The sequence below is a fragment of the Pyrgilauda ruficollis genome, unplaced genomic scaffold, assembly GCF_017590135.1.
Source record: "Pyrgilauda ruficollis isolate IOZ18807 unplaced genomic scaffold, ASM1759013v1 scaffold24, whole genome shotgun sequence".
In the NCBI taxonomy this organism is placed as follows: Eukaryota; Metazoa; Chordata; class Aves; order Passeriformes; family Passeridae; genus Pyrgilauda; species Pyrgilauda ruficollis.
In genome coordinates, this window is record NW_024523648.1 from 11,623,760 (window position 1) to 11,651,753 (window position 27,994).

At 36.0% G+C, this 27,994-nt stretch overlaps 1 protein-coding gene across 6 annotated transcripts in view; it reads left to right on the forward strand.

Annotated features, from left to right (window-relative positions):
- Positions 1 to 27,696, forward strand: part of ZDHHC14 (zinc finger DHHC-type palmitoyltransferase 14) — a 93,799-nt gene extending 66,103 nt beyond the window's left edge. For 4 of the 6 annotated variants that reach the window (XM_041469816.1, XM_041469815.1, XM_041469814.1 and 1 more), the window contains 6 exons: positions 6,938 to 7,075; positions 10,670 to 10,718; positions 13,890 to 13,992; positions 15,719 to 15,828; positions 18,244 to 18,346; positions 26,453 to 27,696. In XM_041469816.1, the coding sequence (XP_041325750.1) occupies positions 6,938 to 7,075; positions 10,670 to 10,718; positions 13,890 to 13,992; positions 15,719 to 15,828; positions 18,244 to 18,346; positions 26,453 to 26,854 (905 nt within the window). In that variant the 3' untranslated portion in view covers positions 26,855 to 27,696. The remainder of the gene's footprint in view (positions 1 to 6,937; positions 7,076 to 10,669; positions 10,719 to 13,889; positions 13,993 to 15,718; positions 15,829 to 18,243; positions 18,347 to 26,452) is intronic. The other 2 variants (XM_041469818.1, XM_041469819.1) reach the window with 1 other exon arrangement.
- The last annotated feature ends 298 nt before the right edge of the window (positions 27,697 to 27,994 follow it).

Consider the following 27,994-nt stretch of genomic DNA (forward strand, 5'->3'; position numbering starts at 1 on the left):
AAAGAAAATCGTATTATAGTTTACTTAAGAGAGGTTGTGGCTTATGCATTGGTCTGCATATGAAAAAATGCAGAGATGATCAGAGCATCTGACTGTGTAAATGATGCTGTAAACCTCAAGGTGTCAGAGTAAAAATTAAAGAGAGAAATTATCAGTTAAAAACATTAGGAACGTAGGAAAATAAACACATGTTTACATTCAGTGCAGTAACAATTTGCACTGAATGCAGAATGGTTAAAAAACCCCAACTCCATTAAAACACAGCAGAAGTGTGTAAAAAAATGTGCTTTCCTGTAGAAAGAGAAAAATTAATCCGTAAACTTTGTGGATGCTGTTACTTGGTAAGAATACTATGCTTCCTCTAGTGACAAATTTGGGGTTTTAAAATCCTTTCCTCCACAGCTGGGTGTGTGTCAGGCACTTGTGTGGGTCTGCCAGGGTGTATGTACTCGAATGGGTATGTAAAGAGAGATTGTTAAGGAGTGAGGTCCTTCACTGTGCACTTTTGTACCTCTCAAAGAGCAGCCATTCTAAACTGCTGCTGCTGCTGCCTTTGCAAATGTCACCATTAATGTGCATGAAGTAGGAGGAGTTTGTTAATTAGTCAATATTTATTATTGGAGGGTGCAGTGAAGTGATCTGTGTGACAATACAGTTTAATTACTATGAGCTATCCTAGGGCAATGGCTGGATGTTTTCCTAATAAATCAATTGCTATTTTTATTTTGAAAATTAAGCGTGTTTATTTTGTTTTTGTGAATAGCAATAGTCTGCTAGCATTAAAGTTGATTAGCATGCAAAAAGTTGTCATTGCAACTTATTTTCTTAAAACCCCAACCAAATAACATAGCTGTCTGGAATAGTTTAAAGAGTCATGAAAGTGAAATACATGTTAATTAGCTCTTGTGTTTATTTTTCTGATTGACTTTTTGTTGTAGATACCCATGCACATTATTAACTTTTTCATTAATAGAGGCCCATCTTTCCCAGTGTTACATTACTATTTCAGTTTTTTCAGTTTACATCACCTTGTAGAGATTAGTCCAGATGTAATTTGAAGTAAACTTTTGGTAAGTATTTCCTAAATGTTAACATGAGGCCAGAAGATGCTTTCTTTCTGTTTGGTTTTCATGGTGTGTTTTGATTTGGAATCAGTGTATGAAAGTGCTGAAGCTTGGTGATTTAAAGGATCCATTGTGCATTGTCCATAACAGATGTTCTAAAATAACATCAGCATTCCTATAAATCTAACTTGCAATTGATCTTTTGTAATTCACTGCTTTTTTTGTTTAAATTTCTACTCAGATTTCATTCCACAAAGTAACAGCAAAGGTATTGTCAGGGGAGTGACTGTCAGGCAGGTGAATGGTGTGTAAGTTAAATTGATCCAAATATTTGATTGCTGTTGCCAGCTGATGGCAAATCCTATCAGTGGCGGTGTTTTTTTAAATATTATTTTTAAAATAGATATTATTTAAGAAAATAATTTTCTTAGGATTGATGATTTCAGTCGGTGAAATTGAACATCACAGCTAAGGATACTTTTTATGAATATGCTATGATTATTGAATATAAATTTGTTATGTTAAATTATCAGATATTTTGAACTGACTGTAAAGGACTTAATGGTTATATTTGCCTTTGTGCCTGTGTGCATCACTTTCAGCAGTTGGGATTGGACTGCTGTATCTTAGAAGAAAAGAAATACTCTTTGTAATAAAGCATATTTCTTATATGGACTTCTAAAAACCTCATTTGTTTTCTTAAACATTTCAAGAGCAATCACATTCTGAAAGTACTATTTGTTGTACAAAATATCAAGTCAAAAAGCCTGAATAGATGTGATCATATCATGACATCATAGTCCTTCAAAAAGCTTTAATTGTCACCATTATAAATACATGCAGATGTGTCAGTCTCTCTACATAATTACTCAGTGTGAGTCCTTGACAATGGACATTGTACTCCTGTGTTGTACTACTGCTACTATCAAAAGTAATTTTGAGTAATCATGGCCCAGATGGTTGAGCTGTAATGTGACTTCTTACTGACGCAGGATTTGCATAGTGGGCTCTTGAGTCTTTCCAATCATGGGATACATGTTTGCATGTTTTAAATAAAGATGGTGACATTCAGGGAATGCTTTAGGTTTCTGCCTTTGTCCTACAATGCTTTACTTGCACAGGGTGGAAAAATTATCGAGTGAATTCTAACTTTTGCTCACTGAAATCTCCTAGTAACATGACCTAGATATTTTTGCACCTGTCGACATCTTGTCTTTGAGTCCTACCTTCACATTGAGCTTTAGAAAATGTGTGCTGGTGTGCAGTGATCCAGTTGAGCAAAGAAAAAAGGAAACAGTTAATAAAGACTGCAAACTGAAGGGACAAGGTGGCCTAAAAATGTTCCATTTTAAAATCCTTTTGCATTCCTTGTAAATTATTAGGCTTTCATTAAATGTTTTGAAAAGGGAAGAAAAGCATTTGGGTCATTTTGTGCATGGTTTCCTGGAGCGTAGTGAATGAAAAATGGAAGAAGAACATTTAAGTATTTAGGAGTCTACATGCTGTGCTGTGGAAAAGTAGAGATTTGACTCTTTGGTTCTGAGCAGCAAGGAGCATGCTTTGGTGTGGCTCCTGAAGGAAACGCTGCATGTGTAAAACCATTGCTTAATAAAATGGGAAATGTTCTCAGTTTTGTTTTTATCTGAGATATCCAACAGTTAATGTTTCTTATGCAAGTATTAAATATAAATGTTTCAGGGAAGGTAAAAAATGGGGAATGTATGAAGTATAGTGTTTTTCTGTCATCAGTTAGCATAGATTATTAGGTGAGTGTTAATCAGACCACTTGGATGAGTGTTAATGAGAACACTGAGTCCTGCTGGCAGCTTGCTGCTTCCAAAGGGATGTGAATGTCCTCCTCTTTATTTCTTTTTTCCTTATTTCCACGATTCTCTTGTTTGTGCCTGTTCACAGACCATTTGGTAACACAGGCATTGGTAAGTCAATTTTTCCCATTCATCAATGAGCAAAATAATTCCTTTTTTTTTTTTTCCTGCTGGTCCAGGGAACTGACTTGATTCATCATCAGCTTAGGAAGAAGAAAGTGGGATGAAGTGGCAGGAAAGGCAGCATTTGACCATCTCTTTCACTGCTATCGTTTTGGATTGGCTGTTATCTTGTGAAGCCTCATCCTTTGGATTTAGTTATGGGGGTTCTGGCTATCCTCAGAAATTATTATTTAAATTCAAAGATGCTGATCACTTGGGAAAAAGTCATGAAATACTCTTTGTTACTGTTACTGACAGTTCCTGAAATTTCTCACCTCTTTGTTTTTCTGTGACTTGTATGGCAGCATTTATTGTCTCCATTTACTCATCTCCTCTTTTCATTGATGCTTTACCTTATAAACTCTTCACACATATTTTCAGTCTTTTTTTATTTGATTCAGGTTTTGATCTCAGACCCTGAAAAATTAATCAAAACTGGATTTCTCCTGCAGTTGTGATAAGTGCTAAGCTGTAGTAAGGTTGATGTCACAGCTAGGCTGAATTAACACTTAGCTGCTTCTGAAGGTGTTATTTCATTCCTTCTCTGGCAAGTGTTCTCACTGCTTCACTTGAGCTCACTTTGGTGTTTGTCTGATGAGGTGATCTGAGGAGACAGGCAAAAGAAAGCTTCAGTTTTAGGTTCATCTGGCTCTGTCAACCTGCTCCCTGCAGGGTAAAATGTGCACCAGGCTTGGCCTAAGAATGGAGAGCCATGAACACACAGGCAAAAGACAACTGCTGAAATGGTAGAAACTGGGCCATCTGTTCTATCACTGGTTCTTGATTAGGTAGATACAAGATACAGCTGTAACATCAAGAAGGCAAATATCTTGCTCCTTTTGTTTGAACTGGAGTGTAGGAGGATGATATAATGTTTCTATCCACACAGCGCTTCAGCTTTCTTCTTCCCTCATTATGAGTTCTTACATGCTTATATTAACAAGAGTTTGTGTTACCAATTTTTTTGTTTTAATTTCTGTTTGCCTCAAATATTTTTATGTTGACCTTGCCACAAATGTTTGTTTGACTACAGTAGTATGTTAACTATCCAGAACTGCATTCATGACCTCTTAACAGTCTGTTCTTCACAAGAAGTTGCATTTCTATTTGCTCTGCATTTGAAGTTCATGAGGGCTGGAATTCCAGTTTTTCTCAGCATCAGTAGTTTTTCATTTCTCAATGAAGTTGTCTTAATTTTGCTGCCAACATTGTCCAAGTGGAGATGTCAGAGATTCCTTTACAAAATCATTGGTTATTCAGTTGTCAGGCATCTGGAATGCTGGAGGTGAACCTTAAGACGCTGTTACTTCTTCATTAATGCTTACTACGTCATGTGTTTTTCTAAGAAAGAGGAACAGCTCCAGATTGAACAGATTTTATATTTCTTAACATCATTAGAAGTCTCTGCGTAGCATTTGCCTCTTCATTTTGCTAGGGTTGGCAATTTTCTTCTGCATTAATAACTAAGCAGAGCAGCTCACAAGCTGTAAGGCTGTTATCTTTAAATTGCATTTACATATTTATATTCTGCTGAGTGAATGTCTTGCCCTTTAATATACTGTTTTGTGGCACATGTCACATGCCGTTCTATTTTCTGACTGAGAAAAAAGAGACCAAATTTATTTATCATAAGATTCATGTAAGCCTTTTTATATGCCTCTTTTTTCATTAGAGTTTATTCCAGTTTAATACTGTAGTACTGGTTTTTGTATCCAGCCTTTTTGGTCCATTCCTCCTTTATAAATATTTTAGGTAGTTACTTACTTCACAGTAATTAATAAGGTATTTATTGAGAAAGCAGAGCTTTTCAGTTCACCAGGAAAGTTTGAAGATGGATATTCAAGAGGACTGACAAATAGGCTAAAAGCACAGAGTCAGTCCTCAGTAAGGAGTGTGTGCATGTATAGGAGCATGAGTTTATAGATGGAGGGGTTGTGTGTATGTGCGTGGTTTTTGTCTGCATTTATCCATCAAATAGATGTCTGCATGTATCTAAATGTTATTTCATGGCTAGGAACAGCTTTGTGTCTGTCTCTATTTTATAATTCATTTCCCTACTGTGTCAGCATAGAGGAGAATGAATCTATGTATACAGAATCCATCTTCCAAGACACGTAATGTATTTTTTTAGCAGTAGGTTACAAAAATACCCTATGATTCTGCTTTTTAAAATGGCTCTGTAGCTGTGTTTCTTTGTGGTGTGTTTGCTTCTGAGTTGTATGTATGAATGAATTTAAGTGGAGTGTTTATCAGAATATGAGGGCTCATTCAGAAACATGGATTTAAAGACAAGCACTTTTAGAATGCAATATCAATTTATTTTGGGAATACAACTGTAGTGCACTGAGAAAAGGTAGCATCACCTACCCAGAGTGTTTAGTTCTTGGTATTCTTAGCAGTACTCCCTCAGTCACAGTATTATAAAGCCTTATCCTAAGTAAGTTCAGTAACTTCACCTTGAATAGCCTTGTTGGAATTTGAAACAGATTTATGGCAGAAACATGTGGTCCAAACAGCTGTCATGCAAAACCATTTTTAAAAAAGCCCCTGAAAGTCTCGTAGACTCAGAAATCTGTTGTGCATGTTGTTTGGACGTTTTTAAAATGAAGATAATACTAAATACATCCTTCAGGAAAAACCTCTAATATAGGCCTTTAACATAAATCCACAAGTAAAATACGCTGGTGTACTTGGTCAGATGTGCCTTTCTAACACAGCACTTAAAGGACTTTGGATTTATAGCTCGCCTTTCCTGTGGAATTACAAATAGTTTGATAGTACGTCAGTGGAGGCATGAAAATCACAGAAAACAAACCAGGATTTGGACAAGGATCAGAGAGTGAAAAGAAAGAGTCATCATGAATGCATCTGTCTTAGGGTTTTGGATTTGATTAAAAGAACCTTAAAATTCTGTCAGTGTAATCTCTCCAAAGTAAAGTTAGGAAATGCAAGTTTGTTTCCTGGCAACAGCTCTGTTTCATTACCCAACATATTGGGACGTGGAGGGTGGATCCAGGCTGTCTGGGGAGAAGCAGAGTAAGCCATTCCCTCTGCTGCTTTCCAGCACTGAGGCATTTCCCCCATGTTGGGGACACTTGTTTCTGATCCACCCTGGCCTTTTCCTATCTCATGGATAAGTTCTCTCAGGGAAGTAAGGAGTAAGGGTTTTGCTTAGTAAAAAGGAGACAGAGCCTATAGTGCAAAGGGGAGCAGAGCATGCAGATTACCAGGTTTTATATGATGTATTTAAATTTTAACATTTGAAAAATGTTTTATGTGAATGATTCTGCTATTTCAATGATCTTGTATGACAGCGTCAACTTCAAGTGGAAAAATAAGTGCTCTAGAATGAAGAATATCTTGAACAAAGCAATAAAAGGAAGTGGGAAGGCATCAGTATTTCATGCTCCAAATGGATGGGTGATATGATAGTAGGCATAAGTCAGAGGTGTGATCATGACTGATGTAAAGGAAAGAACCTCAGAAATTCCAATTTTGAGTAGAAGATGCACTGAAGGAAAAAAAAAAACCACCTTCTTTTGAAAAAAATCAAATTCAGCTGAGTTGCTAATGCTCCATGTGACAGTGGATATATACATGCTTGCTGGTCTGACTGCACAGTTTGTCACAATAAGGCTGTTAGTTTAACAGGAACTCACCTCAGCCATGCTTTGATTTCTTTAAAAACTGTAAGGTTTCATTCAAGTACTCCTTTTTTTTTCTTTTCTGTTTTTTGTTCCTTTCTAAATAAGAACTTCTCTGTGGCTACTTTGCAAATGCCAGATTAATCATGAGTTTTAATATAGTATTCAGAGAGCATTTTTTTGAATAAACAGCATTTTATTAATTGTTTTCCATTTTTTTTTCTTCTGCCTCTCATTTCAGAACGGTTTGATCACCACTGTCCCTGGGTAGGCAACTGTGTGGGGAAAAGAAACTACAGATTTTTTTATATGTTTATTTTATCTCTGTCCTTTCTGACAGTCTTTATATTTGCATTCGTTATCACCCACGTCATCCTTCGTAAGTATGCTGGTGAAATCAGATTACGTATGTAGCCATTTGCTTGAGTTTTTTAAGTTAATATTTTGATCATTCAGGGTTTATTTATTTATTTATTTGTTTGTTTATTTGCCTTTTCTCTGAAGCTTCACAATCCCCAGTGAGTCCCATTCTGGTCTATAGTAGGCACTGCTCATAGTAGTCATTGGCCTGCCACTGGCTTTACCTTAATGCAGTCTTAATTTTTTTGGTTTTAATTTTTTTTGTCCTTTTATGGATGATTAATTGGAAGAGCATCACATATACTGTATGTTTAAGTATACAGGTAGTATAATTTACCTAAAGAACTTCTGTGTGCTTTTTTACTGTAAGCATGGGTCACTTGCCATCCAGACAAAGGTAAATTACTAGAAAATAGATTGGAGCTGTACTTTTTGTAGTTTCCTGCTTAGGTGTACACCATTCTCAACCCTATTTTTAACATGTGTTTTTTTCATTTGTATAGGCATTCTGAGAATAATCAATTCATAATAGAGTGAATCAGAAATATTAATGAGTTTGAGACTGATTTTTATTTGTATACTGGGTTGTGTTTGAGGTCAAAACTCTTTTGGGTACTGTCTTTTGTTTCCATACCGCTAACTAATTTTGCTGGCTCCTATATGATGATGATGATGACAGGTTGCATGACTTGTCTTTAAACACCTTTTGTATGTTGGGTTTTTTAAGCCATTATTGCTAGAAGAGCGTTCTATATTTTTCACTTATTATATAGGATATTGCCTAAAGGAGTGTTTCTTTAACCAGTTTAGAAATGTGATCTGTTTATTCCTTTGTATTCTGTATTGCAACAGAAACCTGATAGAAATAATAACTTCAGTATATAACACACTTACAAAGCTATCTTGATAATGATAATATTCAGAGAATGTTTTACTGGAAAAATATGTCAAATTTTGCTCAATTTCCAAAATTGTTTACAGCATGCAGGGAAAAGTTGTATTTTAAAGAGCAGAATTCCTCCTCTTATTTGTTCTTTGCAGAGCTATGATGCAAGCACCGAGAGGCCCTCCTATAGCTAGTTCCTAAGCTACAGCTAGGATCTGTAATTTTGAGGGACTCTGAATGAACAACTTGTTTATACTACCAGATACAGCATTTCTAATCCCAGTTGGAAAAACCAGAGATAAGATGTATATATTGTTTAAAAAAGGAAAATTATTGGAAAAGGAATACTTGCCATTAATACTTAAGTGCTTGTTACCATACATGAGCATATACATACACACTTTTTACATATAAGAAGAAATACATGTGGGTTTTTTCTGCAATCTTTGATAGTGTTCAGTAGCTGAAAACATTCCTAGTCTGACAATGTAAAGCTATTTTTGACACTATCCTACCTTCATTTCACAAGGAATTCAGTGCTTTTTCTTTAGTTTTCAGTATATGAGTTACCAATATAATGTCAGTATTTCATGTTATGTATGTTAAGTAGGTTTATCTAGTGGATTTGAAATTTACAGTGTCTATACCTAACTCCTTAGTGTGATTTAGACAAAGAGTGGAGTAATTAATTGTGCTTCTGTGTGGTTGAGAAGCACTTGAGCATTGTGTAGGTGTTACAGATTATGTATAGTAAATGTTAAATACTGAATTGCCTGTCAGCTGCAAAATATTCTTCCATGGAGGTTCAGCTACCTAGAATGAGACAAGAAAAAACATCCTTAAGTTCTAAAGATTGGTCAGTCCTCAAAGGCAATGGGAGCAGGTATGAAATGTGATTAGTTCCTTGATGTTTGATTGATATACTGAAGCTTCAAGCCCAGCTTTCAAATTTGTCTGCTATAAATTTGTCTTGACAGTGTCCAAAAGAGAGTTCTTTAAAAATAAGGTTTTCTTATCACTCCACTCTCTTTGTACCTACCATACCTCTAGAAGTCCTCCTGTCTACCTTTCTAATAATTGCCAATCAACAATTTGTGTTCTGGTTTGTAGCTCTTCAGTTCTTTAGCTGATGCTAACCATTAAGGGATTCTCAGTTACTGAATGTGAACCTTTGCTCTTGGCATAGACTGCTTTTTGTTAGCATGGCTGAAGGAAGTCTCAGTTTTTAGACCTCAGACTATGACCTTCCTACAATATTTCAAAGTCATACATAAGTCCTGGAAAAATTATTTTAATGCCTCTTGATTTAGACAAAATTTTTAAGTTTGTATATTTTTTATAATTCATCTTGCAAGCTGGCATTTTAAGATTTTGGTGGGCCTAAGTGGTGATGAGATATATGATACATCTTTTTGTTTTCTGTGGCCTTCTGAGGCATACATTGGAAATTTGTTCTTTCTAGGTTTAAGAATATGTGCACATTACATTACTGAAGATAATAAAACTAATTTGTGAATCAGTTACTAAAGGTACTGTCCTGCAAGATTTTCTTCCTTCTCCCCAAGCTGAACACATTTCCAGCAGTAGTATCTGTCTTTACAGTTACTTGTCTCTCTTTGAGGCATCAGTATTTCACCTGTTTGTTTGGGGCACTGCTTGGAAGAGTGTGACCAGCAGTAGGGTATAGAAATCACACCTATCTGCTGCCATTGCCATTAAGGATGCTAAAAATAGTAAGAAGGCAGGGAAAGTTCCATTAGTCTTGTACCTTGAGACTAAGAAGCAATTATAAGAGTCTGAAAAGGCTCAGAAACACAAGGTAAGTAACTTCCCACTTGTAACAATAAAAAGTAAAGCTGACCAGATAGATACAGAGAATTATACATATATTTCTTTCTTCTTGTCAAGACAAGATTCTTCTCTCCATACAGACATTCAGATTAATTTAGCTAAGTGGAAAATTTTTGCTCTGGGGAAAACTTTCAGCCTGATGCATTTAAATAATTTGTGTTATACAGTAAAGTTCAAACTGTGTGCCTGTAGCTATGTCACATTAAGTCAGTTCCTACAACAAATTCACTTGTTGCAATCAGAAAATTGTGAAATCATCCTATTTTATTAATATCTCATGGTTATGGAACCCAAGTGCTTTTTTACTTTGCATGCTTCTACATTTCTGGTTGATGGGCTCATGCTTCTTTTGAACTGTTTTCAGCTACTAGGTTGTCTTTAATTTGCCCAGAGATAATAGTAGCCTATTAGAAAAATCTTCTGTGTAAGTGCAGTAGGAGCAGAATTATAAATAAGAGAGTGTTGCTTCTAAAACAAAGGATGGAAAGTTGGGAATCTGAGTTTATAGAATAAATTTTCCAAGTCAAAAAATTACTTTGAAAAATGGTATTTCAAAACGAAACAGGAGGTTATAATTTTTGTTTCCATATTAGGTCTGAAAAGGACAGGGGTAATCAGAAATCTTGTTCATGGGAAAGTATGTGTGCATCAATTTAGTATGACTGAGAAAATACCCTGCAGATGCTAAATCTGATAAGTTGCTCAAGGGCTTTTTTGATGTTGTTGCTGCTGAGCAACATATTCTCAGATTCATATTAGTAAATCTATTCTATGATTATTTGGTTATCTTCAAATGTTAATTATTTTAACTATAGTAAAAACAGCCCATAGTCCAGTTTCTTACTTGGCTGGTAATTTTGGGTTCTATTTCTACAGGTTCTCAACAAACAGGGTTCCTCAATGCTCTGAAGGACAGTCCTGCAAGATATCCTTTCCATGAAACATATTGTAGATTTTGTTGCAAAATAACATCTGAGATGGTTTTGCTTGTTTCCTTGCTATTGTTGAATGTGTCATTGAGGTCTGTCAGTATGTAAAGAAGTCTCATAAGGAAAACAGAGTGACTTCCTAGCCTGTGGTGACAGAACAAGGTTTTAAGCTGAAAGAGAGCAGGTGTAGATTGGCCATAATAAAGTTTCTGCAATGAGAGTGGTGAGATATGGGAACAGGTTACCCAGAGATTGGGCTGATGTCCCATCTCTGGAAATGTTCACGGGCTGGATGGGGCTCTGAGCAACCTGGTCTAGTGGAAGATGTCCCTACCCATGGCAGGGGTTTTGGGACTATATTTCCTTTAAGGTCCCTTCCAACCCAAGCCATTCTGTGGTTCTATTCTGTAAATGCTCCATGCACTTTTTATCACTTCATGGGAGCCTTCTGTATATTTACTACTCAGTGAGAATGGAGCCAGAAAGCAGCTAACATAATAGAAAAACGGGAAACTGATGAAACCACTGGTTAGTTTCTGTACAGACAGTAAGCTTCCCATTGCTTATGTATATGTTTTGAATTATTCCTGTTTGAATAAACAGTTTTCACCTCTCACAAAGACACTATAAAAATAATTATTTCCCGTTTGTCCATTGTGCCTTACACAGTTTGCTTTTCCACACAAAGACAGGAAGAAAAAACCTGTCATTCATAGTTGTGCATAGAGACCTCTTTCCAGGTAATTTTCCCAAGTGTCAATTTTTTTTGTGTGCTTGTCTTCATCAAGTACAATCACTGAGCTGTAAAGTCCCTTCTTAAGCAAAGCCATGTTCAGATTTTCTTGCACAAATAATTTTAAAAAGCACAAACAAACAGTTCTAATTAGAATAACAGTAGCTTCCAATTAAAACAATTACAGTCAATTCTTACAAAAGATAATTCTTTCAAACTGTTTTCAAACTAAGAATAGCTTTCAGTTCTCTTTAAATCAAAAGAGAATTGCTTATGCATTTGAGGATTTTTGTACAGGAACAATGGCCTGGAATTCACAATTTTTCTTCAGAGATGTGCTGCTTTAAAAGGCTTAGTAGCAAATCTTGCAGAAATGCCTGGCTTGATAGTGATATGTTGGACAATTTAAAAGCTTGGTTACAATTAATAACAGTAAAAAATTAAATTGTTCAAATAGTATTGGGAATGCTACTTTGGAGACAGTTGATTCAGGCACAGAGAACATGGCCATTTCAATTTTGCTGACAAATCTGTGCGAGATACTAAGAGGAAATTATACTGTATGATGCTAGTAAAGTACTATACAATAATATGCTACCAGGTTGTACTTTGCTGAGAATACATTGCTTTTTTGTGTTTGTTTTAGTGTTAATGGACTTCAGTTGAATTAGTGGATGCTGGTTAATTTGACGTAAACTACCCCTGCTGTTCTTGAGTTGTTTTGGATCATTGTGTGGGGAACTGAAAAATGTCCCTTCCTGTCGGGAACTGAAAGAGGTCTTGAACTGAAAGGAATTCCCCTCTTTTTTCTTTTTTTTTTTTTTTTTTAATTTTTTTTAATTTTTTCCTTTTTTTTTTCTTTCTTTTTTCTCCCAGTAGGAATTACAACATGGAGAGAAAACTCACTTTTCAGTAACCTTTTGAGTGTAATTGTGATGAGGAACACCCTGTGATACGTTCAGGTTGCAGGGAACTCTTTTCCCTCTAGGGTTCTTCTTTTCTGACCATGTGAATCTTCCACCTGGTGTGTAGATTCTACCCAACCGTGCTTATCTGCAGCCTTCTTTACTATTTCTACTCTTTCAAAGCCCAGTTTGTATTGTGCATGATGTTTTGGGCTGTTTCCTTCTTTTACACATTTTGGACCCCTCTGCCAAGAGTCTGTTTCCTTACCCGTTATCCCTCGTGCTCCTTCCTTTAGCTGTGGCTGTTGCAGACACTCAGAGTTCCTGTCTTGTGCTGGTTTGACATCACACAGCCTGAGGAGGAAATGAGAGGCAGAGTAGTGAACCTGCTGCTCAGCAGTGCACTTTGGTCATCCTGCTGCTTTTGGAGCAGATTGCTCAGAATGCAAATGGCTCTTTTCTGGCTTTAAACCACTCTGATTGAAATAGGTCCTAGGGAAGATTATATAGGCACTTCAGGTATCTCCCACCTCATTAAGGGTGAGCAGCACTGCAATACAAAACTCTTTACTTTTAATGTTAGGATTTTTTATTGCAAGTATTTCTGTCCATCCATGCCATTTCCTGGTCGTGTCTCTGTGTAATGGTCAGGAGCTGTCATATTTTTCTTCTATGGATAGGTTCAGTAATAAGGTGTATTTTCTGTGTTCTAAGGCTGTGTCCTCATTCTGGAAAATTTTGAGTTGACGTTGTCTTGGAAACTGACTTCACTAAAGGTTGATATGGTTAATATACAGATTATTTTTATCCTATTCTTCTCTCATCATTTTGTTCCTGGTGATGAATTTTATGTATTTTTCTAGGAACCAAAACCTTTTATTCTGTTGAATCATGTTCCCTTAAAAAAATCCCAAAAATATTGAAATATTATAGAAAATAGCATTCTCAAAGCAGTTGTATTCAGAGTTCATGGCTGTTTTGTGTAAATAAATAAATAAAAGCTGTAGAAGAAAACCTTCTACAGAAAGTTTGGAAACTTCCTCTTTATGCTTGATTCTATACAGTTTAGAAGCAACTTTATTGTCTTACTTATGAGATAGTGACTCTAGAGTTAAAAGAATTATATAAACTGTATTAAGCATGCAATGTTCACTGCTGACTGTATGCATGTGCGCACTTTTGCTTCTCCCTTGGAGGTGAGGATGCTTGTGCTGGACATGTCCCTGTGCTGTTCCCTGTAAGTCACACGTGGTGGCACCCCGCGAGCTGCCACCCGTGCACCTGGGGTGTGCAGCCCTGGACATTGCACTTCACACCCACAGTCTGCTGGCTGGACACACACTCCTCACCGTGTCTGCAGAGTGCTGTGTCTGGTCTAGGCAGATGCCTAGAGCTTCTTTTTTGCTGACCTCTTCGAAGTACTCCAGAGATCTCAAAGGACTTGTGGGCTACCTTATATTTTGTGATTTTAACTACTTGGTTTTGGATTTTTTTTCCCATTTGTGTATATTTCCTTGACTTTTAATTACTGTGCTGGAAGCTGTGGTGTGTTTTTTCTCAGTATGGTCCATTGTTGGCCTCTCAGGTTTTCATACATATTTGATCAGCTCCAATCAAACAACGAATGAAGATGTAAGTTTGTAGTATATTTCTATGTATGTATTTCTAAATAGTAATGAGGAGGTTTTTCTCAAGTTAGACATGTCTGCATAATTTTGTAAATACCTCAGTAGGAAAGAAGGAAAGTAATATGGTCATGCTTGATTCAAAAGATCAGATGAAGTCTTTTTGACAATATTTGTTGAGGTTTGAAAATGGGCTTGTTATATACGTAGTATGTCCATTATGGTTTACGCATGTAGGATCTCTGTCTTGAAATGGGAAAATACAGGAGGGAGGAGACAAATAAGTGTATTTTATACAGTAGGAAATTAACAAGTTCTTTTCAGTATCTCCTTTTCACTGGGAGTTATAAATATTCTTTAACTCAAAAGTTGCTTACTGTGAAACTTGAAAAGTGTGTTGAATTCTCTAAACAAAAATTTCATCCTTTATGTTATCTTACCTCTGAAACTTTTTTGCCATTTGGAGGTCCAAAACCTCTGGCCAGGAGTATATCATTAATTTAAAGATCAACTTTTTCATTTATATAGCTGTCTATTTTGCATATAGGATTCCTTTGTTTTGGTGTTGAATTATGCTTAACTGTGTGTAGAGTTTTCATATGTCTTTCCCTAAATAAAAGGAGAAATGTGTAATGAATGAAAGGAGAATACAAAATCAGCTAGGGAGCTAATGATATAGAAGGCTTTTGGAAATTTAATAAGTGATATAACAAACACTGCAAGCTTTAAGTTATTTTATTGTAATTTCCTGTTGTACCTTTTTCATAGGTATCTGGTAGATATAAAAGGAGCATCTTTAGTATTGTCAAATATGTTTTGTTATTGTTTAAGGTCACAGTTAAAATTACAAATTTTACAATAAATATCAGTCATCCAGAAAAACACTTCCCAAGCAGAATCAAAATGAATTGTGCCTCAGCAACAAGTATCAGAATAAGTAGCCTGAGTTGGAAGAAATCTGCCTTGTTAATAAGACAGATGAGATACCCGGTTATTCCTCGGTCATTAGGTTTATGCCAAGGTTGTCTGTCTAGATGGACTTAGTGTGCTTCCACCCTCTTCCCTCAAATAAATGTCTCTTCTGGATTGTTGAAAGATAGATAGCAGAGAACTACAGCAGTGGAACATGTCTGAATATCAAGTAAACTGTTCAGTAATTTAATGTAAAACATAAATTCCCAATTGAATACAGCAAGACATTTTACTCAGGCTCTCAAGTATCTCACAAACAGAAAAGCAAACTAGCTAAGGGAAAATGTAATAGGCAATAAAAGGTAGCAGTGACTGCATTTGCTTTATGATATTTTAAAACTTTTTGTGAACTTTAGGGAAGATAATGTTGTGTGATATTGTGCAGTTTGAAAACTTACCCAAGAGGATGGAAAAGAAGCGCTCAATTGCTGGCTTTAATCATATTTTCCAATTGAGCCTCTTCTGTAAAACATGCTATAATATTTGTAAAATTGAACTTGGACCATTATGCTTACATGCTGAAATTCCTGTTTTGAGTATATTGATCTCTTGAGATTGTGGGTTGTCTACATCTATGGAGCTAAAGCATGTGCTCATATGTTCCAGCCTTCATAACAACCCAGAACTCTTTAAATTGTTTGGAAAGTGTCATTATGGATTTTCTGTGGTCTCTTCTGCAAGTAGCATGTTGCAACTTTAATTTCTCACAGCCATTTTCTGTATTGTATTACATGTGGTGCATGTTGTTCATATCTCTTCAGATTAAAGGATCATGGTCAAATAAAAGAGGTAAAGAAAACTATAATCCCTACAGTTATGGCAACATCTTTACTAATTGCTGTGCTGCTCTCTGTGGGCCCCTCTCTCCAAGGTAAGAGTATCAAAAGTATTGTTAGCATAAATGAAGCCCTGTGATGATTAATGAAAAAATTATTCTTTTTGGTTATTTGAGTTTATTCAGCAAAATGAAAGTTTTAGATTAGTGTCCGTTAGAAGCTTTAAGTTTTTCTTCAGTGGCAAAGAGATGAGTTGGTAAATTGTGTTTAAATTAAGTTAGTGATCAAATCTTGTAAAATTATATCTGAAATGGAAATAAGCTTGTTTGTTATTCGAACTTTCACCACTACAGTTAATATCTTAGAGCAGTAAGAAATTTTTAGTAGTTAGCTGTTGCATGAAGTTTGTGAAACTTTTACATATTACTTTAATGTGACATGAGTTGAGGAGAGTTGAGGAACCTTAAATCTACAACTAGCTTGATAATTGTCGATTTTTGTCTTTTAGCTCTGCAATGTTGTATTTAAATGGACAGTATTTTTTTTTTAATTTAATACTGTTAACATATATATAGTAAACTGATTTTGGTGGTCTTACACCAAAGCTATTCCAAAGAACATGTAACAGATTATGTTTTGCTGAATACATTTTCACCTCTGGAAGTCTGAAATATTTATATATTTCAGGTTGGGGATGTTTTTTCATCTTGAAGAAAATGTAGTACAGAGCTGAGTCTAGAGAAATAAAACTGGCAGCCAGAAAAACTTAATTCTTTTCTTATTCCAGTGCTCTACATACACAGTAGAGACCCAGTTTCACTGTAGAGAGGGGCAGAAAAACTTGTAGATAATTTTGTGGCCTGCTCTTGGTTGGTATGTTTTGCTTTGCCTGGAATTGCGAAGTTATGAATCTGAACAGGAAGAAAGAAAGTAAATTACTTTATGGTCCAGAGTCTCAGGTGTTTAATTGGAGTGAGATTTCTGGCTTTGCTGTCAGAAATGTCAGAGGTGGTTCTTCCATGAAAAGTCAGAGTTTAACAGGGGAGACTGACATCTTTTCCTAAAGGGGAAACAGCAGAATAGAGATTTCCACATACAGGGTTACCCCTGGTGAGAGTGAATAGCTTTGTTTCTGCTTCCTGCCTGTATAGATGTTGCCTGAAGCCAACCTTTTAATTCCGAAATTTTGCTTTTGATAAAAGTATGTGACATAAAAGCTCAGTGCCACACTTCAAATTCTTTTGACTCCAAATGAAAATCTTTATTAAAACTACATCATGTTTCTCAGTATATGAAATAGTATGTTAGGCTGATAAAAGTAGCAACACACAATTGGACCAGACTGGCATTGGCTCCTGTGTTTTATGAGAGTTTGTGCATTTTTTCCTAAATTCCATGTAGCAACATTACTTATACAGACATTGACATGTACATATAGAGGTTCTGCAGGGAGGTATTTTGTGACCACAGGGAAAAATTTCCTGACTGTAACATGTAAATTATAAGCTTGCGTTTTTTACTTTTCATCTCAGCTATGCCCAAGTCACTAAATTTTAATTTTTTTTCCTGAGATTCTGGAAAAGTAGCTTACCAGTAATTTCAACTCAAAATTCAAAACCTTCAAGTGTCTTTGAGCATGGAATGCAGATGAAGAGAGGATCCATAAATAATCAAAACTTATCTCACTTATGTTAAAGATCATTTATTATTTTTAAACCTGTGCTAGCAAATTCGGAGTGTATTTTACATGTCCTCAACAGTTACTTTCAAATCTTAATTTGATTCTTGGCTGTCAGCATAGGTCTAACCAGTATTCTGGTACAACAAATTATATAACTTCTTTAGGCATCTTTAATCTTTAACTAGGTTGGATTATTTCATTCTATGTATTTGGATTTAATCTTACACAGATTTTTTTTTTTTTCGCTTACATTTAGTAATTTCTCCACAGAGCATTTTCTTAGAAATAAGAAGTTTTATGAACGCATCACTGTGGTAAGCACAGTGGAACCCTATAAAGCAGTGTTAAGTGGCTGTCATGAAACACCTGGCAAGTTAAGTTATCTGTCAGAAAGAAAGATTAAGTTTTCTTCATTCCTGCTAAATTTTGTGGTTAAGTAGTTTCAATTTAGATGTGGAAGCTGGTAAAAAAAAAAAAATCTTTAAAAAAGATACTGAATCAAAGTGCCCTAAGTGAGTTTTTTTTCACCTGTGGTTTAAAATTCTTTGGTTTTGTGCTATCTGCTGGTAAGCTTCTAAGTCTATGTAATAAAAATCAAAAAAAGTAGCAGTGTGTGAGCTTATATGACAGTATCACAGTATCACAAAGAACCTGGTGAGTAGAAAATGAAGTCTAGTGCTTCATTTGGCTAAAAGGAGACATTAGAAGCTATTGGTGAGTCATTAAGGTCTGTTGTATGATAGAAAGTTTTTATTTCTTTGTATTGAGAGGAGCTAGTTATTGAGCAGCAACGTCTCTAATACTTCCCTTTATTGTGATTATTCTGTAGCTTAATTGACAGAAGAGGATTTATACAGCCGGATACACCGCAATTAGCAGGACCATCAAATGGCATTACCATGTACGGGGCCACACAATCTCAGAGCAACATGGTAGGAATCATCCCATAGTGTTGTTCATCAGGATTCCTGTGAATGTTTTTCTTCTCCACTTTCATGTGAACTAATCAAGTAATAACTAACTGGATACAGCTGACACACTGGGTGGAATGAGTTCTTTAATAACAGTAAAGAAAAAAACCTCAAAGTCCAAGGCTCTTTTTAATGTGCATTTCACACAGTGTAATAGTTACTGCTCATGAATTGTAAAAAAAAAAAAGTCTTTTCTACGCTGTTGATTTATTGAATATACTGCCATTTTGACTTTTGCAGTTGACACCTACTGTGTTTTGAACTGGAATATTCAAGTATCATGGACTTACTCTGGTTCATCATTTTCTAGCTAATTGTTATTTTGTGTGGCACTTTCTTCATACTCTATTTCCTTCTTTGCTTATGCACTGCGGTTTTGCATAGACTAATGTATTTTAAAAAGCAAAGATGAACAAGGAGGAGTTTCTAGGGGAGAAATATTTTGAAGAAAGAGCAGAAGGACAGTGAACCCAAACAAAAAATGACTACTGAATTGTTACAACAAAACTTCTTTAAACATCTTTGAAACTGTGTCAGTAGTGTTTACTTTGGTTTTTTGCTGGTAGCATTGGCTATCATAATGGAAGATAGGATTTCCAGTGCCAAGAAGAGAATAATTGGAAAGAGACCTTTTTCTGAAGGCAACCATCTTGCATATGTGCCTATTTCTGAATTGTTGTCCACATATCTTCACATTATGTGGGTTCTAATACTTTCTCAAAGAAGTCGTGAGTTATGGATACCCTTCTTCTGCCAAAAAAGAGGAAGCCACGAGGCCTTCTGACATAGTTCAGCCTTTCTTTTGAACAAAAGAAGAAAAGATGCACTCTTCCCAGACAGATTAGTTTTAGTCTCACTGATAAACTCGTATAAAAATTTTGCAGTAGTTCCTAAGCTGGTTTTACTTAATGTTTTGAGAATTAAATAGATTTGTTAGTCTCAATAAGAAAATGTATTAGAGACATTGTATGAAATCTGAATCTTCTGAGGTACAGTTGAGCAGAACAAGGTAATGCTCTATGTAAATTTTACTCAAAATATTGTAACTCTGAAGAGAGAAAAGGGAGTTTAAAAAAAAAAAAAGAGAAAGCAAACACTAAAATGGGCTGAGGTCTTTCCAGGATTACCCAAACTTTCTAATGCTGTCAAGGCTTCTTATTTGTGAGGATCATAAACCCACAATGTGTCCATGGCATTAAATTGTCTTTATCATTGCAAGAATTTAGACACTATCATTATTCCTAGATAGTAATGAGAAAATCTTTGTCAGTTTGTGAGAAAATTGACTACGTTTGTCTCTAGAAATGGAGAAATCTGTTATGGTATTACTTTAAATCAAATGGGTAGTTGTCACAATTTTAGAGTGTAATACCTCTAATTACACAAATTCTTCAAAGATTTCTTCTTATATCCTAGAATGAGCTGGAAAATGAGCTTATATCCACATGAGCTGGGAAAAGCCTGTGTTCTTTAACAGTTATCAGAGTTGCTCAGAAATGTGCAGATTTCACTCCTGAAAATGACCTCTTAGAAAAGCTTGAAAAATGTAATATGTCTTGTTTGGTTTGAAGGAATATTTTGGAAGACTGTAATGCCATTTTTCTCAGGGCGTCTTTTCTCTTCATCTGTATCCAAGACCAGTTGGTTTCTAAGGACTGCTGGCTATCAGCAATAAAATTTCTCCCTTGAGTTTGTTGTAAACTGTTAAAGACTGGCTTAGTTTACCCATCTCTCTAACACTATTTTCCCTTCCCTGTTGAGGGGAATATATCTGATACTGGAGCTGGTATTATGATTTCAGATAAAGATAGACAAAGTGAAATTCCTTGACTTAAAAGGGCACATGTAGATCATAGCTGTAGACCATAACAGTTTTTTAATCGCAGAAGCTTGGCCGTTTATACATCATCAGAGATATTTGTACTACTTTAGCTTTATTTATACTACTTTAATGCTTTTTGATTACAAGAAATAAATTAGTAGAAGTCTGAAGTGTGTTTCCGTACACCTTTGTGGTGTGTATCTCTTGATTTTATTGCAGAATGTATTACATCAGGTCTTCATTCTAGATGTTACCCTGCTTAGTACAGTGTGCTAAAATATCTCTCCTCATCATTGATAAAAAATAAAGATTTAAATCAGCATATTCTCTCTCACTTGTCTTCTCTTATTCCTTCCCTCTTTCATTTCCCTTTCTTCCCCCAAATCTTTTACAGAATCAGCTAGGTTGGAAAAGACCTTTGAAATCGAGTCCAGCCTATGACCAAACACCACCTTGTCACCTAGACCATGGCACTCAGTGCCACATCCAGTCTTAAACACCTCCAGGGGTGATGACTCCACCTCCTCCCTGGGCAGCCCATTCCAATATGTAATCACCCCATTTGTGAAGAACTTCTTCCAAATGTCCAACCTGAACCTCCCCTGGTGCAGCTTAAGACAATGTCCTCTTGTCCTGTCACTAGTTGCCTGGGAGAAGAGCCCAACCCTCACCTGGCTAAAACCTCCTTTCAGGGAGTTGTAGAGAGCAATGAGGTCTCTCCTGTGAGCCTCATACTTAGGCTAAACAACCCCAGCTCCCTCCGCAGTTCCTTATAGGAGTCAGTGACTTGTGGCTTTCTAAATAGAATTCTTGTGTTTCACCCAACAAGTCTCTTGACCCTCATTAAGTCTCTGTGGGTTGCTTAGTATAATACTCTCTTTTCATTTATTTTAATGAATCTTTTAACTTAGCCTCATTTTTGCAGTTAAGTTCAAAATAAATATCAGGCTAAGTGTAAAGTTGCCAGACACTGGTTTTCAGCACAATACGTTATCTCTTTTTCAGGATACCATTTGTGGGGCACTCTTTCTGTATTTAATAGCTTTTGTGGTAGTTTTGCCTCTGAGACTTTGAATATTTTGTACAGCACTTACCCATACTCATGGTAGCAACCCAGTTTGTCACAATCTCAGAAAGTCAGAGCTTGATTTTGGTTTTTTTCTAGATCTTCATAGAAGAGGTTTTTCTCATGTTCTCTCCATAGTATCTACCTTGTTTTACTAAAAGCTGAATCTCTGTTTACTTCCATGAAGGCTGGAAGCACATACATTTATTTTCCTGGTGCATTCCCAGTGTTTTTAATTTCTTTTTCAATATAATTTGAAATTATTCCAGTAAATTCATTAGGCAGCTTCTTAATATCCTTATCCACATGAAAAGCATGGTCACTTGGAACTCATAATCTGTAGATCTGGTAATTACCAAAGTATTGCCCTATTGCATTTTATTGCTGATTATTTTTATGAGCTCATTATCAGTTTGATTACCCAAATATTTTCCTTATTCTTAAGAATTTTTTTTATGAAGCACAGTATCTCACCCATTATGAAATAATAATTTTCTCTGCAAATTATTCTTTCTCTTTTATTTTAAAGCTTATTTTCTTTGTGTTCTGAAAAAAGTTCTTATTTACCCATAAACCCATGAAATTACCACTACTTGGGTCTGGACCACTGTAGTACTTAATTTTTTCTTAAAGCTGCAGTTGATTCTTGGGTTTTGATATAAGGTATTTTATTCTTTAGTAGTCCATTAGGGGGAAACACAGAATTTGTCTCATTCCTTGAAGTTTTTTTGAGGAATTAGTTTGGTTTATATTTACAATGATGTCTCTAGGAATTCTCTCATGCCTTATAAAGTGATAGACTTTGCTTTGGTTTGGCTCCATGTCAGGACAGGTTTACTTCCTTGTTTTTAAGAAATGTCCTTATATTCTTGAATTCCTAGGCATTTCTTCGTCAGTGTATAGGTAGTTCTGTGTGTTCCAAATTCCCTTGTTTCTAATTCTCCATTTCCTTTCCTGGATGCAAATTCTTTAGTGTTTTCTTACATATACATACTGCTGAAAATTGTAGGAACTGTACTGCATGCACAACATTTATTACCAGTGATAAGTGCAGGAAAGTCCTCTCCCACATGTTCACTTAAGTATTTCTGTTACTGATCTGGAAATAGATCCAGCTGACTCAGGGAGCATTAACTCTGACCGTCCCTTGCTTTTCATATTTGCATTATTAGGAGTAAGTATTTCTATCATGACAATAACAGAATTGGCAAGGACCACAACCCCATTTTTCTGGGAGTTTTGCAAGTGTGTTTCCTTGTATATTTATTGATGTACTTCCCAGATGCCCAAAACAAAACTCAGGGCTCTTACCAAGTCAACATTTTCACAGTCAGAGTGGATAGAGGTTTTTCCTTAATGCATTTTACTTCACAGGCAAAATGGGTTACAGGCACATGCAAGTAAATAAATTTCAGCATTTGCTTTGGGTTGAGATATGTTTTAGGAGCAATTCTTTTGATAGTGCATGTTTACTGAATTTTTATTCACATCTTAGAGCAGTGTTGGAGCACATGAACTAGATTTATTTTAGAAGATACACCCCTGGAATGCACCCAAGTTGCTCTTAGCATTCTCAGACGTTCAGCCCATAAGAACAAACAGTCTCCAATCTGAAGTAAAGTCTCTGGGCCAAGTGTAGCTTCCTGTTTGGCTTCAGAAGTGTTTCCCTTCGTAGATCAACTTATCATGAATCTCTACCTACTCATCTACTAGCACTGTACTGCTTATAGTAGAGCCATTGACTAGGGGGGCTTGTGGCTCAGCTGTTGCACAGTATCCACAGCACATGGATTTTGATTGTGAAACGCTACACCTGCTGGGAGCAGTTGCACAGCTCTGTCGCTCCACTCTTCACCCATCTGTTGTGCCCAGAATATGGTATTTCAGCATTCTTCCTGTACCTTCATGCCACTGTCAGCCTCCTCTGAACTCCGTGTTGTTTGTGCTTTATTCAGAGATTGTGAGGCTACTCATCCTGCTTTTTTCCATCTCCTGAGAATTGTAACAATTCTTGAATGTTACTAGCGTTTAGGAAATTTTAAACTTAAGTTTATTTAATATTTAAAGTAATTGTGATTATTTCAAAATAATCACATTTAGAAATGTGAAAAATATATTGCCATGTACAACAATGTTATCAAATTTCCTGTGTAGCGTAGAAAAAACAGATTTTCTTCAGGAAAGAAAAATATTTTTCCTTAGTTGTTTGTATTTATTGTGAAATAAACAGTATTCTAGGTTTTGTCCAATTTGCTTCAATTTCTGCCTTTTTATGTGGAAAATAAACAGATATCTAGAAATTTATCTGCATATATTTAGTTGAACTTCTGTACTTGTAGAACTTATTAAACTTGTCCTACCTTCAGAATCTGCTGTTTTGGAAACAGTGGAAATTTTAAGTGAAAAATAAAGTCAGCATATCTGAAATAAGAAGATGCTGGTGGAATAATTTTTGCAGTAGATTTTTAGTTATTTAGATTTTAATGCTCCGCTTCCTTTTTGTAACAGTCATACGCTTTTTTCTTTTATTTCAAATTCTGGTGTTGGATAATTCATGTGATTAGTAGCAGCTAAGACTTCCTGCCCTAAATTTCATACAGTCAAAAGTGACATAACTAAATCAACAAAAAAACCACCACGCCAAACCCTATAGCAAATATGATTTCCTTGTTTTAGCTTTGTGTTGGCTGTTTGGACTCAAGAATAGTCTACCTGTGTATTATGTGTTGTTTCTATCAGATGTTTTTGAGAGCCTCATAGAACACACATGCTTTTTCTGGCTTAGACTGTGTAATAGTTCCCTTTCTAGAAAGTTATTTACAACCTGGATTTTCCTAAGGATTTTGTGCTGATCACTGTTGAACAGACAAGAAAAAGAAAACCTGAAATTAATCTAAATGAAAGGAGAGGCTTTAGGGAAGTGACAAGTGCATGGAAAATGAAGAGATATTTAGCACCTGAAGTTATAACACTATTTAATGGAGCTTTATGAGGCTACCTTATCTTTTTGATATTAATTTAACTGAAATGCAGTAGCATTCCTTAAGAAGAAAATTAACTCAGACTATACAATGAGTTCAAGTAAATTATTCTCAGCTAATACAAAGCTGTGTACTTGTTTGCCTGGAACACATTAATGATTTCCTTTTGAAGATCAGAACTGAAGGTTCACTAAAGCAACAAGTCAGCTGCTAACATTATTTGTTTTCAGTGTACCCCAGTGGTTATAAGCATTCCTTTGTTATTTAACTTGTTCTTTGGCTACTGCCTTTCAGAGAAAATAGATTTTGGTCGTCTTTTTGAAGTTTGAAAATTCAGTTAACATATTTTTAAGGTGTGCATAGTAAGGTTGGTTGAAGTTTTAATTTAAATAAGCAGGCGTGAATAACAGGATATTAATGAAGAATGAGTTATTCACACTGAATTACTAATTGAAAGCTTGACTTTAAAAGATGCTGACAGTTTTCTTCTTAGTAAGGTACTTAAGCAAGGTTATGGCTTTAAGCCTGTGAGTAATCCCTCTGAAATGATAGGGAACCACTTTAGTTGTTTGGCTGGGGCTGTTCATCATTTTGTGGGGCGAAGATTGCTTGCAATTTATATGAAATCAATTTACGTAACAGGAGATCAGTCCATTTATCTTTCTGAAAGCAGAAGTCTTGGAAATACGCACCTGAGTAAGGATTGAGCTTCTGCCTGTCAAAAGTAATCGGTCTGGGAGTCCTAAACCACTTAGATGTGTTTTAAACACTACCTATCTCTTATGACCAAGTAGTCTACTTGCACACTTGCTGAATGTTAGGCGTGTGCATCCATCATTAAGTTATTCAGTGGAGAAATTGGAGAACCTGAAAATAACAGAGTTATTTTAATTAACCATTGATAATCATAGTTTTCATCATACAATAAAGGAGGCAAAAGTCTTCCCATGAGTTTTCGGAGAGTGTGGCACAGTGGAATATTAAACTCAAATGGACATTTTAGGGAATTGACCATTTTGTAACAATGTTAGTAACAATGGTTATGGTCAGGAATATCTGAACAGATGATGGATCTGTAATATGTAGTAATTTGATAAAAATCTAAGAAGTCAGTCATAGAGCAGAACATATTGCTTTAACAGAATACTTGAAATAACAGTGAATAGGATGTCTTACCTCTGGATATATCTTCTATTCTGCTTGCTTGCCTCCAAATGTCCTTCATTGCATTGTAGTTGTATTCACTGATTGTAGAGTTTTTCTTACCCAGCAGAGCAGTACTTTGGCAAATGAATCAAAAAAGATTTTGAAAAACTGCAATGTTAGAACTGATCAGGCAATGAATTAAATATTTATTCCTTAGGAGCTCTCAAAAATCATGCCAATTCATGTTAAAGAAACTTAATTTGGCAGTAGGTGTACTACCCGCTTAGTTAGCTGGACATCACTGAAATGCATGCCTGTCTCAAGGAATGATGGGTACTATTGTATAAACAGGTTTTAGGAATTGTGTAAAGCAAAAAAACCATTTCTGCTAACACTCACTGAGCTTAACAGCATTTATATATTACTGAATTTGGTTTATTATTGAGACAGTGCTTGTTAGTGTATGTGTGTATTGTACCTTGATTCATCACATTGTCAGGATTAATCACGAAACAGCCTAAAAATCAGTAAGGTTGATCTCAATACATCTGCAGTGCTGCCTGCTTTCTACACATCCTCTGGAGTATGGAGTATAGTGTAGGACATTCTCTAGAATTTATATATAATGTATTAAGTTGTGAGGGGAAAAATTTTACTCATAGAGCTTTATTACTAACTGTGTAAGATATCTCTGTCAAAAGAATTCTTGTTCTGGAAAACCTCTGTGGTAGGTTAATTCCTACATGTGAAGACCAGTTAAAGGAAAAAATTGCCTAGTGTTTTTTAAAGAACCCTTAAATGAACACTGTAAATGTATATAATCATTTTCTTTGATAATAATCCAAAGCATTGGCTCAGTTATGCATGCCTTTCTTTTTTTTTTCCTGGGCAGCATGCAATGGGATGTTGGGGTGGCTAACCATGGAATGATACTAATGGCTTTCTTTTTTTCTCTTCACATCCCATTCTTTTCCATACCTTTTTATCCATATTGTCCCTTTTTTTTTCTCTGTTTTATTTTTATATGATTTTGACACCCTTCCATTCTACAGTGTGACCAAGATCAGTGCATTCAGAGCACTAAATTCGTTTTGCAGGCTGCTGCCACCCCCCTCCTACAGAGCGAGCCAAGCATAACTAGTGAAGAGCTCCCTTTACCGGGAAAGACTTCTCTCAGTGGGCCTTGTGCAACTCTGACTCTAGGGCAACCAACACCACCATCTTCTATGCCTAATCTCACATCAGATTCAGGTTTGACAGACATCATACCATTAAAAGAGGAGCACGAAGGCCATCAGTTCCTCACTCCTGAAGAAGCTCCGTCGCCCCCCGGGATGCTGCCGAGCGGGAGCCCTATTGCACACAGCCGCACCATGCACGTCCTGAGCCTAGCCAGCCAGGACTCCTTGCACGAAGACTCGGTGCGCGGCCTCGTGAAGCTTAGCTCGGTTTGAACAGCTTTTCTGAACATCACACCACGCCCTGGTGTCTATACAGATCTGTGCTTGGCAGGAATGACGCTGCAGTACCACTGTAAGGCTTCGTAACATGCCTGTAATGGAAACTTTATCACTTAATGGAGTCTACTAAAAGTAGACAAGTTATTTTTTTCAATGGAGCTATGGCATTTTTTTGACCAGGTTGTTAACGGTTGTGCTTTGATGGTGACTGCATTTTATTTTTAAATAAAACCAGAAAAGGTCAATAATCTCGTTTCCTGAAGCTGGGGTACAGCGAGTTGGAAGCCAGCCTGTACCAAACACCATGTACAGTACAAAAGAGAGAGATTCTTGGATGTAAGTGTCATGCTCTGTGTTCTATGCTCTTGTAATACACACTTGTTACGGCTTACCACACCTGTGGCCAGAATGATCTGCACTTACGTGTTATGCTACCAATATTTGAGATAGAAAATTGCCATTCCATTTGTTAATACAAAACAAAACAAAAGACTGCAGATGTGGATTTGCATGCCACGCTACAGTATGTGTTACAGTGGTGTTGGTATTAAGAGAAAGTGCTGCTTTTTTATTTGTGACTTTCAAAGTGCTGTTTCGTTTAAAGACAGTACAGCAAACAAATTAATGGACTATATTTTTTGAATTTATTAAATTTTATTTTAAATTAATCAGTGGTGCCTAGAAGATGATGAATTACTGATTTGATCATGTTGCATATCATTTAACCTTATGTTTAAGTGTTTAAGTGAGGTATTGTGTTGTGCCATACCACAAGATCCTTCCAATCCCTAATGTGATACAATTACCTGTGGACCTCCAATAAAATGACATCCTCTATTCCATTGATGTGTACAGTTATCCTTGCTCAGTTTTCATGGGGCAAAGAGGGGAAAATCATGACTTGTTGAGATAATTTGTAAAGATTTTACTGGAATATGTGTACATGATAAAACTAGACTATGGAGGAATATCTGGTTACAATTAGAATTGCTTCACCATTTTTTATGGTTTTGTTTGAGCTGTGTATTTGTTCCCATAGGAGGTCTTCATTTGGAACCATTAGAATTAAACTCTGCTTGCACTGTAATTCAGTGTGGCTGAAAGGTGAGGAGCTTAAGATTCAAGACTAAGACA